Source organism: Dermacentor variabilis, chromosome 9 (assembly GCF_050947875.1).
Source record: "Dermacentor variabilis isolate Ectoservices chromosome 9, ASM5094787v1, whole genome shotgun sequence".
Classification (NCBI taxonomy): Eukaryota; Metazoa; Arthropoda; class Arachnida; order Ixodida; family Ixodidae; genus Dermacentor; species Dermacentor variabilis.
The window spans coordinates 145,635,278-145,652,372 of NC_134576.1; the positions used below are offsets into that span (position 1 = coordinate 145,635,278).

At 46.3% G+C, this 17,095-nt stretch overlaps 1 protein-coding gene across 1 annotated transcript; it reads left to right on the forward strand.

Annotated features, from left to right (window-relative positions):
- Positions 1–1,015: 1,015 nt before the first annotated feature.
- LOC142557754 (ninjurin-2-like) lies at positions 1,016–12,722 on the forward strand. Its single transcript, XM_075669835.1, has 4 exons — positions 1,016–1,420; positions 10,870–11,115; positions 11,996–12,150; positions 12,452–12,722. The coding sequence occupies exons 1-4, from the start codon at positions 1,355–1,357 to the stop codon at positions 12,486–12,488; spliced, it is 504 nt and encodes a 167-aa protein (XP_075525950.1). The 5' UTR covers positions 1,016–1,354; the 3' UTR covers positions 12,489–12,722.
- The last annotated feature ends 4,373 nt before the right edge of the window (positions 12,723–17,095 follow it).

Below are 17,095 nucleotides of genomic sequence, written 5' to 3' on the forward strand. Positions count from 1 at the left end.
TATCTTAGGACGCAGAAAAAATGATAATGTACCAAGTTAGGAACTAGAAGCCGCTGAATTAATGTTTCCTAGAACGCTTCACAAATCTCTCATTAGAAGTCAATACTTGCCAAGTTGGTTCATTGCGAAGTTAGCTGAAATGCAACGCGACTAGTCGTGCGGCACTTCGTGTTGCGCGGGCTTTCTTTCAGGCTTGGAAAAAAAAGAGAGAAGATTTATGTGACATGTATGAATTGAGTAACAGAAAGCTGGATCGGGGGAGGGGGGAGGAATTTTTCAGGATGTTCTATAATATTTTCTATTTGGCACTTTTGCTCTTGATATTATATTTAAGGGAGTTGATTAATAACTAATTATGTAATAAGCGAAATACAAATAAATATGCTTACTTGCTTCAAGCGACGGCAAACATTACCTTGCTTGGTTCTGTCCAGCTGCGCGGCACTTGCATAATTTTAAAATTTAGCACAAGGTACGTCGTGGTGTTGCAGTCTGTGACGAGACGTGCCCTTCAGTTCCCCGTATACTTCTATCAGATTCGTGCCCCCATAAAGAGGACGAACGACTTCCTTTTGAAGGTTCCTTTTGAGGGCAAGCTTCCTGCTGCCGCTTCCGCATTTGCGAAGGACATTGCAGGTTCGAACCACCCGCCAACCGCTGACGAATCTCTAGGGAAAAACGTCAGGGGAACGCCTGGCCGCGTCTAGGTACCGCGTCGTTTAGCGATACGGCCAAGCGCTCCCCACGTTCCCTATCGCGGTGTGCGTCCGCAAGCGGCAAGCCACATGCATCTCAGACCGACGCGCTAGTACGCTCAAAATTGAAACTTACAAGTTGTCGCGCCACCTTGCAATAAAATAAAAAACAAGTGTTTGCTTACTAATGAAATTCTAAACGCGCACTTTTTGTTAGGTGTTACGCATAGACGGCAGTAACGTCGGCTAATTGGCAAGAACATGTGACAAAGAGTGTTCGAATATTAAGCGGCTTCCCACTGATGTCATCGAACGACTCTGCCAGTCAGCGCCGCGAGCAGCCGACGCACCCCTGTTGCCGTCAGCAACGCCCGTTGTTCCATCAGCGTAGAAGGGAGGAGGTCGTCTATTCGAGGGGGCTTGCTCCACCGGGACACTTTGCGGGCCGCGCTTTTCGCGTGTGGTGGTGGTAAGACGAGGCTGCTCGGCCGAATTACACATGTGCTGAAACTCCGAGCGGCCCTGCGAGTGACCGCGGAGCCGCGGTGACCGCAAGGGAAGCGAGGCTGGAGGCTGCAATTCGCACGAGCGGTAGCGACGACGACGTTGTGGTGCTGTACAAGCGAGTGCCGCCGGCGAGGCTGGTCAACGGTGACGGCATGGCTGGCGCCGGCATGTCCGAAGACGTCCGAGAGCCGCCGGACAGGCGCCTCATCGAGCGGGAGGCGAGTGGCACACTTACATATGCGTATGTGCGTGCATCGTTGCCGTGTACAAAAGGGCCAGAAGATCGCGCTTCTCCGCTGTCTTATACCGGTGCGTTATTGTACAAGCGTCGTCTGCTACACTCAGTTTACGAGATACTCAGTTTAGATAAGTGCATACTACGGCAGAGTACATTTCTTAAGCCCTTGTATTTTTCATCCGTATGAGTAATAAGCATGCACTATACAGAAAACTCGTCGGCCATAAGACTCCCTGGGTATCTATAGTACAGATTAAGAATTAAATTTGCTCTGTTTTGTGGCGGCCGAGAGCAAGTGTACGCGCCATAAAACCACGAGCCGTGCAACGTCACCATGGTGCTCGGTGCAGATGGACGTATACAGTAATATAAGTGTGCTGCGGCTAACCCAGCAGGACATTCAACCTAAATGAAAGAACCAAACACGCACATGCGCCAATTTAAGGTTGTGTATTCGCCGCCGGTGTGATTTCCGTGACGTGCGCGTGAGGACAACGCGTTTGCGGTACGTATCCCCCGAAGCTGCCGGCCGTCATTCGCAGTCTTCCGCGTAATCCAATTAGCAACTCACGTGGCGCTGTGTTGCACACGGTCGCCTGCAAGTAGTGTGGCTGTAAATGCGTGCCCACAGAGCAAATGTCGTCTGCAAAGTGCTTCGCAGAAGACCGCTTGCCACGTGCGAGTGAACTTATGAACAACGTTCATTTAGCTCTGATCGGGATCCAATTTATGCTTACTTGCAGCTCCTGTCCTCTTTTCCTGCACTCTTCTTTATCTCGTTTCGCACAAGGAGCCTCGTTTGCCGCAGTTTCTCGGCTCGCCTTTTTTCATTCGGAGTTGAGTAGAGAATGTTTCCTTCCCCCATGCCGCACGTTCCAGAGTGGTGTCCTTCCTATGTCATTAGGTTACACGCTCACGCACATTCGTCACCTTGTAAAATGTTCAATAAATGAATAAACAAGTCTCGATCCACTCAGATTAGAAGAGGCTTCCGGGAATGTCTCCTGGTGTGCGAGCCAAGTATCTTCGGCCGGCCTAACCCGGTCCGGCGGGTTTCTGCTCTCCAGTTTTCTCTTTCCCGTTTATTGTTGTTCCTATTTTCTTTCCCTCCTGCGATGAACGCGAGAAGCGCAACCGCTTCGTTGATTTGGCCTCGCGCCCGCTGCTTCAATTACGCGTGCTCTATGAAAAGCAAGACGGCGGCCCGGCGGCGCACGCGGCACCGCAGTCTTGGCTCTGTTCGCAGGTGCGCGTGCGTGTGTGCACGCGTTGCCACGCGACAGCGTAAACACGGTACAGCATGTACACTCTTCACGTACGTGAGCACTCCGAGCCGAGTTTGCAGGCGGAGACCGGCCGCATTTCCCGAACGAGAAACTTGCATGGCCTTCGATAAACTTAGCTTACGCGACGCAGCTAGGCATATATAGTTGTGCGACTCCATGGCATGTTACGAGGTGTGTTCAAAAAGTGTCAATCATTTGGCCTGCAGGAATGCATTTGTTGATTAGGAGGCACAAGACCCTAATCCCCTACAAGGTAGTCTCCTTGGTAATGCATACACTTCTCCCATCGTGCCCGCCATTGTTGGAAACACTTCTGTAACGCGTCTTTCGGAATGGTGATGAGTCTGACCGTCGCACTCCGCATGTCTTCTCTTGACTCAGATCGGATTCCTTTCAGCGGCATTTTCAGTTTGGGAAATAACCAAAAGTCACAGGGAGCCATGTTGGGGGAGCAGAGCAGGGAGGCTGACGAACTACAGAATGTTGTGTTTGGCAGAGAAAGCCTGAATGTGTATAACGGGCGGGTGCGTGACCAGATGGAGCGGCCTAGTTTTTGCCGCCCATAGATCCGGTCGTTTGCGCCGCATAGCATCACGAAGGCGACGAATGACCTCCTGGTAGTAATACTTTGTGATGGTTTGGCCTTGTGGTGCGTACTCATGATGCACCACCCCACGGCAGTCGAAGAAAACAATCAACGTGCACTTGACATTGCTGCGGACCTGCCGTGCTTTCTTTCTTTCTTTCTTTTTGGCCTCGGGGATGGCAGATGTTTCCGCTGTGATGACTACATCTTGGTTTCTAGGTCGTACCCATAAATCCACGACTCATCGCCTGTGATCACAGTGTTCAGAAAATTGGGGTCACTGCTTGCGTTGTCCGACAGGTCCTGTGCGAGTTCTATGCGGAGGTGCTTCTGCTCCATTGTTGGCGTTTTCGGAACCGATTTCGCGGACACGCTCCTCGTGACTAAAACCTCTGTCAAAATTGAATGTACCAATCCAATGCTTACCCCTATCTCGTTCGCAAGTTCTCGGACTGCGATGCGACGGTCCTCCACGACCAAAGTCCGTAATTTCTCAATGACATTCTCGTTTTGGCTTCTTGGGGGCCTGCCTGAACGCGGTTTGCTGTCCCCTGGTGTGCGGCCATCTTTGAAGCGGCTGTACCACTTCTTTTTTTTTTTTTTGCTTCTTTATCTGTGAGGTACTCATGCCATCGTCCCCGAAAGCCTGTTGAATCTCGTCTATGGCTTCCACTTGTACATCGCCAAGGATTTTGTCAAGATTTGATGCAAAAGCGCTGCTCGTGTTGTCCCGTCATTTTGCAACTTACTGGAATCCGACAAGCGTTCACTATGCGTGTGCTCGCTCATAGGCCGACGGCCAGCAACTGACGCTTTCTGTAGGCGGAAACCGCATGCGCCCGAGTGTCCCCTCCGCACCTCCACCGAAGGAGGCCTCCCGCACTTCATTGATTTACGCAGCAAGGAAGGAGGTTCGATGCTTTTCGAACACACCTGGCATGTGTAGGCGTGGTTGGGTGCACGTAGAGAACCGCCGATCGACCGTACTGCAGTCGTATACACTGTTCCTTGTAATAGTGGCACATGTAAACGCATTGTTCGGAGTTCTTCCGATAAGTGATCTACTGCATTCGCAGCGTGTGTGCGTGTGTGTGTTTATTGCGTTTTTGGTTGTAGAAGCAATAAATATTAACCCCAGCAACATATAAAGCAACCTATGTCCCTTTATCCAAATGTCAACCTTACCGCATAAAGGAAAGTGCGATTCCAAATGTGAAGAGGAACGCTTCAAATATGGAAGTGAAGCGGGACACATGAAGATGGAGTGATCCACACTGGTCTTAACATGTTCGATGTCGCTATACTCGCTGGAGTCGACTTTTCTACGATTGTCTTCGTCAGGGCTGCGGTGACGATAAGACAAGTGCCCTTCCCTTGCAGATCTGCGTTGGCACCAGCGATATCCCAGTTAGTCGATACATGTCTAATATGTGTGCATCCATGGTCGGCAAACACAAATCTGGAACCACAATTGTTCAGTCATTCCAGCGACCTCGATAGGTACAGGCCTGGTACGAGAATCGCCACCGCCGAAAACCGGGCACCTCCACGTGTAGCGGCGCGTCAAGCGACGTGCAGCGTATTTTGAGGCCTGCGCACAACGTGACTGCTTCGGCGCTGCAAGCAGGTGTTCACATAGGCGGGTCGAGTGAAGCCAATAAAGCTCGCTCAGAAAATTAACGAAGCTCTATTTGAGGTGTTCCTCTTTAGCTGCGCCATTTTTTTTTTTCTTACGTTGCCTGTGGCAGACAGCACAATTCTATCTCATAGGCTAAATTACTCGATGAGGCGGCCATTACGCCTACAAGAAATCAAGATACTTAAGTGAATAATTAACGCATTTGCACTAATCAAACGTACTTAATTACATCACATATTTCAATACGGATTGTAGCTTAGAACGACAGAAAGCTGAGCTAGTTGGTTAGGATTCATTATGCAAGAAAGGTGAGGCGTGCAGACAGGACACGAGAAGAGAAGTGCGTCACTTTCGTGTTGTCCACTTCTCTTGTGTCCCGTCTGTACGCCTAGCCTTTCTTGCATAAAAAATTGTAGCTAGTGAGTTTGCAGGGCAATTCAACTTGGAACGAATTCTGAAGATTGCGCCGGTGTCGAGATATGCGCCGTCAAACTTGCGATAAAAATGCACTGTTCCACTTACCTTTTTTTTTATCAAAACTCTGTTTCATGCACTGAAGCACGAAAATAACTGTAATGCCAAAGCATTTCTTCGGACACTGAATACCTCGGAACTGGTGCAGTCCTGAGAATACGTGTTCCAAGTAGATACGCCTTGCGAACTCACCGGCTATAATTCGCACATTGAAATATGTACCATAATTGCTTAAAAAGTTATTTGGTGTAATTACGTTTATTATTCAATCAGGCATCTTGATTTCTTGTAGAAATGATGGGCTGCCTCATCGTATAATTTAGCTCTAGGGTTAGAATCGTGCTGTATACCACAGGCAATTAAAAAAACAATTGGTGCAGCTAAAAAAGAAAGAGCAGCTGGTACATCACGAGCTATAGACATGGCCGATAACGTGTCTCCCGGAATTAAGTCTAGCGTGGGGCTCTGTCTGACGTGACAACGCCATGTTAATTGCGCTGAAAAAGGAAAAAAGAAGAAAAGATGAATTCGAATACCGAACATAAAGTACGCTTGTAAGCAAGTTTAAAGCCCGGTCTGGAGTTCTTCACGCCCTGCGATTGAGGTAAAGGTTCTGCGTGGGAGTGTCTTTAAGGTCTCGAGCGCGAAGGCACCGCGTGGGGTGTGGTCGAAACCGTATAGGGCGTGTACACATGCCGATCCAGGGGCGCAAGACACGTCACCAAACTGTTACGGAGTCCCTTGCATGGGCCAACTCGGGTTTACCTACTCGAATACGTGTAAAACGTGTAAATACTCCAAAAGAGAACCTTTGAAACGATTTGAATGAACTTTATTACATTTAAGAGATGTAGTTTACTTTCTGACTATCGAGAAACACCTTTATATATGTGGTATAATATTTCTTCTTCATAAAAATTGCCAGAAAATTGTAATATATCTTATTCTATAGAGAGATACTACCAAGTTTATCGCTCCGCAACTTCGCATCAAGAACAGATATCGAGGTTGTGCAAACTGCATATACGCCATGGCTGCCTAAATCAGACGTGTGCTGTAAATTATAAAGCTTAAGTGAAACCTTTAAATCATTAGGGCAGGTTTGCGAGAGACGTATTAACAAATCAGTGATATACTTCGGAGTAGATTAAAATATACCAATTTTGTCCGCTTCAGAAATTCATGACAATCCTGCGATAAGGCCTGTTTCCGCTGGGCCGTTGCACATATGACGGATTACACTAATATCCCCCCCTCCTTTATTCTATTTTTTTTTTTCGATTTGGCCAGGGAAGTGAAGATTTTTTATCGGTGTTACACGGTGCATTTTCTATCGCAATTGTGCCCCATCTGGGTGGAATTTATCGATCGCGATTGGGTCGTTTGCGCAGGCTGCGGCATGGGAGCCAGTCCCGGTCGGGCTATTCGATCGCGATCGAAAATGCTCCATATGACGCCGGTATTAGTTTCTCTAAAGTAATGAATCTTCATAATGTATATGCTATAGACAGCTTATCAAATTTCTCTATTAAATGTGACAATTAAAGCTGATCGATATCGGCTCAGCGGACGCGGAGAGCACCCGTGAGGTGTAAAGCTTAGATTCAGTTTTATAGAACATAAGCCGGCTGTCATATACAATAAAGATCAATATTAAATCAATTTAGATAGCAAATGCGTTAAATATGACAGTTTCATGCGTTTTGCGGGAAAATGTTGATTGCCAGACTGCCGTCCCCTTTAAACGCCGCGTCGGCAAATCGGTGTGACGTCGCCCATGGGCCTCAACGTGTGGGGCTTCAACGTATGGGCTGTAGAGCTTGCAAGAGCTTGCTGCAGGTTTAGTCCTTGATTCCTTTAGCGTGCAACGTGATCTCTCTCTCTCTCTATTTTTTTTTTGGTCGATTAACAAAAAAGCAGGACACCAGCGCAAGCGTACACACGACTTCATTGGAGAGCGGTGTGGCGTCGTCACGCGGCTGTCCTTCTCCGCTCACGGTAACCGCTTTGGAGAGGCGTATGCATGATTTTCCAATCCAGCTTCACGTATTAATATGTCCTCTTTAGAGTCCGTTTAAATCGGTGTGTCGCATAAATTGCTCGAGCGACGACAGCACGAACCCTGGGTGCGCGACACATGCGAGCAGGCGCGCGCACGCCTCCTTCGTCAACGTATCGACCACGCGGCGCCCGCCTTCGTTGTCGCCTCGCGCAGCGATCGGAAGCGACACAAGCCGGCGTTCGACCTCGCCGCCGACTCCGCAGAGCTCGAGCCGGAAGTGGGCGCAATTAGGCGAGACCGCGGCCCGCGCGCGGTGCGCGTCCCGTCCCCGCACGCAGCGCCGCCTGCTGCTTGCGCGGTCGACGGTCGAGCAGCAGGCGCTCGGTCCAACAGCAGTTTTGCCAAAAGTCACGGCGATAGATAGCTTATCCTCAGATGCGCAAAAAATGCGCATCTGAGGATCCTTTCTCATTTTCTTCCTTCCCCAACAGCATTCCTCAACAATAGCAGACTTGTAAAGACTGCGTAGCACGCAATCTCTAAACGTACAATCTGTAGCACGACTGCGTAAATTGTGAAACACGCACTGATGTGTTCTTTGAATGCGTGCGCTGGCGCGCCGGCTCGGCTTGTGCGCCGGAAATCACATCCGTCGTCTAAAAGGATCGACTGGTCACCAGCAGCGGCGGTTAATTAGTAGGCACCTGCGCTAAATATGCATCGGGCGGGTGTACGAGGGCCGACGTCGTGCACACGTGCGTATGACGACGTTACTGCGCACGAGTCAAACGCCGATAGCTATAGCTATGCACCAAATAATATTTTCTTAAAATGCCTGTGGCACTATCCACTATCCCTTGAGCTAAATTACACTATGAGTAGACCCATTACTTCTACAAGAAATCAAAGTGCCTGATTGAATAAATAACATATTAAACTAATTAACTTTAATTAATTACTTTTCGTCACAGATTTCAATCTACGAATTGTGTAGCCGGTGAGTTCGCAAGACGTGTCCACTTGGAGCGATTTATCGCGACTACACCAGTTTCGACATATTATTATTATTAATGTTCGAAATGTCCGACAAAATTCACTGGCGTTCCAGTTACTGTTGTGCTTTAATGCACAAAACAGCGTTTACTCAAAAAAGTAAATAATCAGCAACAGCACATTTTTACCGCACATTTGACGTCGCATATCTCGAAACAGGCGCCATCCTCACAATTCTTTACAAGTGGATATGCCTTTCAGAATCCCTAGCTACAATTAATAGATTGAAATAGTACACATAAAGAAGCTAATTAGAGCAACTTTGTTAATTATTCAATTACATATTTTGATTTCTCAGAGTGTACGCCTCATTGAATAATTCAGCTCAAGGGTTAGAATTGTGCTATGTGCAGTAGGCAATTTTTAAATATTTGGTGCGAAAAAAAAGAAAAGAAACTATGTAGTCGTCATTGTAGAAGTCGCACATATCGCCGAGTTGCCACGTAGGTTCGCACTTGCACTTCTGCGGCGAGCAAAGTTTGAATTCAACGCGGCTGTTGCCTTTCACATGCGTGCACCGACTGTGGCCGGTCTTTTACATTACAGCTAAAGTTGTGCTAAAGCGTCCGCGAGTTAACGTGGACTCTCTCGACTGACCTCTTTCCCTGTATAGCTCTGGCAGCTAGCACTAATGCGCATTTTGCATTTGTGATGCAATTGTATTTGTGTATGGCACCAAACTCCACGGTCAAGAACAGCGGGATCTGCATTAAAAAAGAAAGAAAAGAAACATGACCATTGCTTGAAAATGGAATAACGAGAGAAATAATCTCTTGAACGTTGAGGAATGCGAACATGAATATGAGAGAAGCGTACTTTGCCTTGAATGGCATAAAAGCCATGCACCAGACATGCTCTGCTAAAGAACTCGAAAAGCCGAGAAAAGAATGCATAGAGATAAAAGCTAGTGATCTATGCTTTCTGCGAGTAGTGAGCGTGACCGACAATTTAAAAGTTGCGCGTACGCTCACAGAACACCGAACACAGAAGGTATGTGACCTACCAGCACCGAAGAAAGCGGATGAAAAAGCCGATATAAGCACGCGATATAGATGGCAGAGCATGAAGAAAGACGCACGAATAAAAAAAAATAAGAAAGGCAATAAAATAAAACGCCACAAGCATTAACGTATGAACCCAAATTAAGGAGGCGGCCGCGCTTCCGCCAGCATTGCATATAACGGATGACATAGAAAAGTGCGGTAGAGGCATACGCGGCGCGCTTTGCCCAACGTCATTCTCGCGGACTTGCTTTTTATTTTTTTTTTCGTTTCTCTCATTTTTTCTTTCTATCCTACCTTTCTTGACAGCAGCGAACAGATCCATTGTGTTTCGGAGCGCAAACCGACAGGCAGGCCGCGTTTGGCCGCACTTGTGCTGAACACACAGACACGGGCTTCCGCACGCGGCCCTGAGACTGCGTAGAGTTCGCGCACCACAGCCGTCCTCGGCGTGCGGCGGTTGGTGTCGTCCTGCTGGGAGCATCGAATACGGAGCGTGACTCATGCGGAGTTTCGAGCGGCCGCGTGGGCGCCGACCTGTCTGTGCGCGATGCGACGCAAATTCCCTGTTCTCTCCCTAGGAGACCCTCAGTCGCCTAGAAATCCCCTAGCAACTCCCCAGACAACAAACGCACGCGTTTGTCGAGGTTTCGGTTTCGGATTCGCGCCGCTTTTGCGCGATTGATCGCGGTGTGTCACGTCGACCAGCGAGAGGCGTTTCAACTCGGTGATTTCGCCTACGAGACGGCCTGTAAATGAATACTTCAGAGGAATAATTTCTAGCACAAATACAGCGGTATAATTTGGACGGCATACCTTAACGCACGGCCTTTACGCGCGGTAATTTCCGTTTCTCCTCCTGCAGACGTGATGGTTGACTGAGCTGTATTTAATTAAGACTGTGATGCATATCCTTCCATAAAGTGCCACTTGCGTCCGACGCTGAATAGAAAACTCAGCAAATCAAGGAGAACGTATCAATATTTGTTGTTGTCGTCGTTGGATGGGCATTAAAAGCTTCATCAATTCATGAAGCGTCAAGCATATGTAACAACGCACATCGAGGATCCCGACAGAATTACTATGCGTAATCTGGTGCTGAAATATAAGCGCCGTAAGTCCTGAAAAGGCTTATCATATCTAGAGCTTCCACTATATAGCTACTTCAACTATTATCGTCAATTATTGACTGGGTGTATTGTCGCGGCAATCCGACCCCCCCCCCCCCCCAGACCCACCCACGCTTTTTTTTTTTTATGTTTCCTTTACGTAGCAGCAAACCTTGCAAATTACGCGCTGATGAGAACTGTCCTTTGCTCTCGGACTTTCGACAGCAGCGTCAGGCACGGCCCGTCCGAGCCGCGCGTTGAAGTGTGCCCTTCCCGCAGGGCAGCCCGGAGGCACCGGCCGAGCCGGGTTTCGTGACGCCGCCCGTCGGCCCGGGCGGCAAGCGCGTGCGCTGCATGGACATGAACCTGTACGCCACCAAGAAGAGCATCGCCCAGGGCATGATGGACATCGCGCTGCTCACGGCCAACGCGTCGCAGCTCAAGCATCTGCTGCACGAAGGGCCCGAGGCGAACCGCTTCTACGGGCTCACCGTCGCCTGTGTCGCTCTCTCCATCGCGCTGCAGGTACAATACGCGCCAACGCTCGGCTTATAAGCGACGTTCTGCGTGCCTTTCGCTGCGCAGGCCGTTGCGTGATCACAGCTGCTGCTGCTGAGATGAAACTTCCATTGTATAGCCTGGCTGGTGAAAATCCCGCACTACTGGTGCGGCAATGGCTGGTGCGGGAGGGAGGCGTGTTTTTTTTTTATTTTTTTTTATTGCGATGAAGGCTTGCCCTGTGCTCGCCTCAACTTTGTGCTAGGAACACAATAAGTGCGCAGCTACAATTTTTCCTGCTTGTGCGATGATGGTCTCGCATGTAATTGCAGCTCCTTTATTCTTTTTGTCGTAATGCCTATGGCCATACATGTACGTAGAACATCATGATAGACAAATTCTCTCGGTTTGAGCACCATTTCTAGAAAACTCGCACCTTAAACGATTTGGCAACACCGGTTGCTCTGTAGCAACCTAGTCTATCTTCCTGCTGGGTACATTGAAAAAAAGAAAAGGCTGCTGCTGCTCGCGACATTCAGGTGCTCCGGCCGTGCTTAAAACGTACCAACGTGGACTCTGCAAAAGACAGAAAGCTCATCCAGGAAATATGTAGAAATTTCGTGCGCGTACATACCACGTCTTCTCAAGAAGATATCAGTAGATATATATTTCAGTAACTTGTGTTGGCTCTGCACAGCATTCATCTGTTGATTCTATTTCAATGCCTCTATTTCAATTATCCTATTTCAAGTTATAGCACTGTGCAGAACTCATCTAGCAATTCCGCTTTTAGTGTAAGTTATGATGTGCTAAACCTTTTCACTCTAGTGCTTGAAGGGAAGGTTGAACCAGCCATGTTGTGGATGTACGGTCGATGGTGTACAGTGACCTGAACGTTACAATGCAGGTCATGGTTGGGATACTCCTGATATTCAACGGCCGATACAACATCAACAAGACCCACCAGCAGCGGAGAGCGGAGCTGTTCAACAATGTCATAATCATCGGGGTCTTCCTCATAACGGTCATCAACATATTTGTTTCTGCATTCAGTGGTCCAGAGTAAGCATCTCTCATTGGCGCACAATAGATTTTGGTGCGCTTTTGCAGCGACATAATGATGCGGAATGGTTGTCGAGTTCATGGATGAAACAACAGTTATAATCCCCTTTTTGTTGGAAATCAAACGAATGTATTACCATTAAAAAATAGTACCACCCAGATTTACAGGGGTGGAACATGTTTACAGCAGGCAGCTGCACATTTGAACCATTCAACAACTGCACTAATGTATTTTAATGCTGCCTCAGGTGAACAATATTTTTTAGAGCTGATATAACAACATTTATTCTTTTTTTTCCAGTTCTCCCAGATGGTCTGAACGCTCACGGCTACCGTGAAATTGTGTATTACAAGCGTTCACTTGGCATCTTCGTCTGACATTGTCATCAATTGCTTTTTTTTTTTGCTTCTGTGTATGCTGCACTAAACCTTGATAACAGCTTTTTTAGCGTTGCATATGTTGTCAAGCTTGAAGAGCTGGTGCTGTACTGCATTCGATAATAACCTACGGCTAGTCGTGTCTCAACTTCAAGGAACTTCTATATGCAATAAAACAGTATTGGTAACATCTGTTCCATTGTGCTGTACTTCAATACCGACCAAGAAGCACTGATTTTCAGCGTGAACTGTCGACGCTTTCACCCCTTTCGGGAAAATGACTTTTTCCCCCTAAGAGAACAAGATGAAAGAGCGGAGTCCACTTCAGTCTCTTCAGCTTCCATAAATGGGCTTAGATACAGCACCCACCTTCTCTCCCCGTCTGCAGTGATTTAATTAAGGAGATATCAAACTTTATTGGGAAATTATAATTTCCCTTATCGTAATTGAGGGACTGCTACAGTGATTGCACAAATTTAAAATGCAGACAAAGTCATCCGAGCATAACTTCTAATTTGTTCAGAAATTATATATATATATATATATATATATATATATATATATATATATATATATATATATATATATATATATATATATATATATATATATTCTTTTCACACAATATGTAAGCATTGACAGTGTCGTAAGCGGGGTATCGATCCGGAACTGAATCCGGGCTCACACTTGACCGAGGGAGGGTGGGACCGCAGGCGGGTGTTGTCGCTCGTAATTTTATTCATGGTATGCCTGGTACACAGAAATTTTGAGAGTGCACATACAGTTCCCAGTCAGTTTTCTGGTGGTGGAAGGGGCTAATTCTTTGCAGCTACTGCCAGGGCCATAACCAGGGGAGGGTTTTGACACCCCCCGAAATTATCGCAGCGGCGATATACTGTTTAGCACGACTTACATATATGTCATTTATTTATTTATTTATTTATTTATTTATTTATTTATTTATTTATTTATTTAGAAATACTGTCAACCCTCAGTTGAGGGTCATAACAGGGAGGGATGTTACATATGCGTTCATACAAGACAGCCAGATACAAAAGAAATATTCACATGCACTAGAGTGTCCTACGGATACAATACAAGATACGATATACAGACTGTAAGACATGTATTCAAATGTTCAACCAGCTGCCGCACGCGCACAAACAGAAAAAAAGGAAAAAGAGAAAAAAAAAAGAAAAACACTTTATGATATCCACATGGTACAGTTTTAGTAAAGAACCTTGATTGCATTTGTAAACAATGCAGTATCAGAACTGCGAACAATTTCTGCAGGCAGCTTGTTCCACAGCTCTATTGACTCTGGGAAGAACGAACAACGAAAGGCATTGGTTCGGGACAAGTACGGTTGAATAGCTTCACTATGATTTAAGCGGGAGCTCAGTTTGCCTGGAGGTTTTAAATACAAATCTTTATTAATTTTTAGTTCGCCGTGAATTATTTGAAATAACGTTTTTACTCTCTGCTTCTTGCACCGATCTTCCAATAATTCAAGACCGCAAGACTTTAACATCGCCGAAACTGAGTCTGTCCTTCTATATTTCGAACAAATAAAGCGCGCCGCCCGGCGTTGCACCTTCTCTATTTTGGCCCACACTACCTTTTGATGGGGCGCCCATGCTACTAACGCATACTCCAGGGATGGTCGAATAAGAGATCTGTAAGCCAGCAGTTTAACATCTTTTGTTGCCCTCCCCAGTTTTGCTCTTAAAAAACCCAATTTCTTCTGTGCCGCAGAGCACACTCTTTCTACTTGATTGTGCCATTTTAAATCATGCGAAATAGAGACACCAAGATATTTGAAACAAGGAACATTAACTAGATTGTAGCCTTGAATATCGTACTGAAAAGTAAAAATATTCTTTTTTGCAGTGATATGCGTGTATGTGGTCTTATCAAAATTAATTCGCATTTCCCACTTGTCACACCAACACCAAAACGCCTGAAGGTTTCGGTTGAGCTTAATCTGATCCTCTAAACAAGATACCGGCGCAAAAATCGAGCAGTCATCTGCAAAGAGTTTTATCTTAGCAGAACTATCTAAAGCGGTTGCTACATCATTGATGTAAAGCATGTATTACATGTATACGTCAAAATATATATGTTTATACAATTTCTGTTAATTCAAACCTTGTGCGTTTGCCAGATTTGGTAGAAATTTGGAATTAACAGTCGGAAAAATGAACGAATTCTCATCTTTTCTTTTTTGCTTAAGTAGTGCGTCGACTGCTTCCATGCAGTGTTGCAATAACTATACATGTCGTCGTCGGTCACTCGCCCGCAAAACCCAACTCTGTCGTCTGTTCTGAGGAAATCACAAAAGAGACATCGCTCAGAGCCTAAGCCGTCATCATCACTGTTGGACAGGTTCCTGCGGTCACCGTCGTCTGCTGAATTTCTTGTGTTTACAAGCTTTAGTACACGTCACCGCTGCACGCATGACAGGTTGCAGGTGTGGGTCGAAATGACCGCAGCGGCACGCTGTCACGTTCGAACTAAACGGGTTTTCTCTGTAGCAATGTGTGGCTTCTCATCGGGATTTTCCAGTGCGTTCGAATTAACCGAGAAGTCGAATTAACCGAAGTCAAATAAAAGGGAGTCGACTATTATAACATGTGAGCGACGTGTTCGATTGGCGTACAATATCTGCCGCGGTGCCCTGTGGCCATGGCGTGGTGCTGCTGATTTTGAGACCTTGGGTTCAATCTTGGTGCGGCGGCTGTATTTCGATGAAGGCGAAATACGAAAACGCTCGTGTACTTAGATTTAGTTGCACGTTTAGGAATTCTTGGAGGAACAAAATTAATCTGGAGTCCTTCACGACGGCGTGTTTCATAAGCATATTGTGGTTTTAGCATGTAATACGCCAGAATTAAATTTTTATTTCACGCGGAAAAATAAATGACTATTTCAAAATGGCCGCCGCTGTCCCCACTAAATCCCTCCCGAAAATAATTCTTGGCTACGGCTCTGGACTGGGCGGTTGCTTTTGATCACACCCGGTATGTAAAATAAAGTACGCGCAATAATGATCGACGTACACATTATTACTGAGCACGTGCTTACATAATTATGATTTTCTTTTCTATTTTTTTTAATACAGTGGTGAAATGAACAGCAACACTTTCTTAGTCTTTGTATTTCTTTCCCTGGAGCTCAGGAGCACCGCCGAGTTTTTAATACAAGATAAATTTACGGTGTTCTGCTGTAATTATTCTAGGGTTAGGCAAACATACGTGTCTAAATCGGTTTTAACACTTACTGTTTTGCTCTGAAGTTGAGCCGGAACGAAAATCGGTACCAAAAAATTTACTCACCATCCCAACCCTGCGAAACTGGATGGCCAGCGAAGCTGTTAAAAACCACTCAAATGCCACAGGAACTGTTTTATTATTCTGCCTAGCCTTAGCATAACACTGTTGTTGAGCATTACGATTTTGCACTCTTCAGCACTCATTCTATTCACGCCACGCTGCTCTTTGGGAAAATTTGCTTGGTCTACCCATATAGCAGGCTTGCAGTGAACTAAATGAGTTGCTAGGCAGGTCTCCCTTTTATATATGAAGTTTGGTGACGTCACCCACTGATTCGTACGCTGCTGTTGCCCCTTTCCCACCGGAGCAGCTTAGGCGACCGTTATCTTCACCGGGAAACGCACACAAGGAGAAGGAACGTGCCTCGCACAGTTCACAGGCGCCTTATCATCCGTCATGCCGTTTTGACACTTGCTTTGTGATTTTCATTATTGAAACGAATACTCAGCTGTGTGTTGTATGCTTACTACAAAGGAAATATGGACTTCCCTTTTTTTTTTTTTTTGACGGAAACGAAAAATCCCGACCCATTAGAGACTAACAGCTTCGCTGTAAAAAACATTCGGTTCAATACTCTGGTCATAAGTACACCGCGAGTTTAATCAAGTTGCACATAAAAATAATGCACCCATTTGAAAAAAGTGTCCAAGATGACGCAAAATGCCGAAGCTGATTTTGTGCTCAGACCAAGAAATTTCTGAGTAACTGAAAGTTTGTTTCACCCTTCAACGCGCCAAGAATGGATGGATGCCATGAGCGTCCCCTGTAAAACGGGCATTTTCCCTTTATCACTCGGGCAAGGTGTTGCACCGCGCGCCGCCCGATCGCAGAGGTCTTGAGGCAGTGCCCATCAACAGGCCTATTGAGCAGGCTTGGCAACCGTGGTGCCCAGACTTCCACCGATGCACTGCTGCTATTGGGAGGCACCATTTGAGGTCATTCGGTTGAAGGGTAACTGCAATTTTACTTGCAATTTGAACGGGTTAATTTTCATGATTACTTATACTCTGTGACATGCTGAGAAAAGATCTGAAGCAAATATAGTGACCCGAAAACGGCGCTGTAGGACCCTTTTAAGTGATTATTAGCAAGTGAAAAGCTAAATATGCAAGCTTTCTGTGATTGATGACCGAGTATGACTGGCTATATTTTTCTGCCTATGTAAAATGTAGGCAATGACAATATGATTATGGAAGCATTATCGTTTTTTTTTTAAATTCTGCAATGCAAGAACT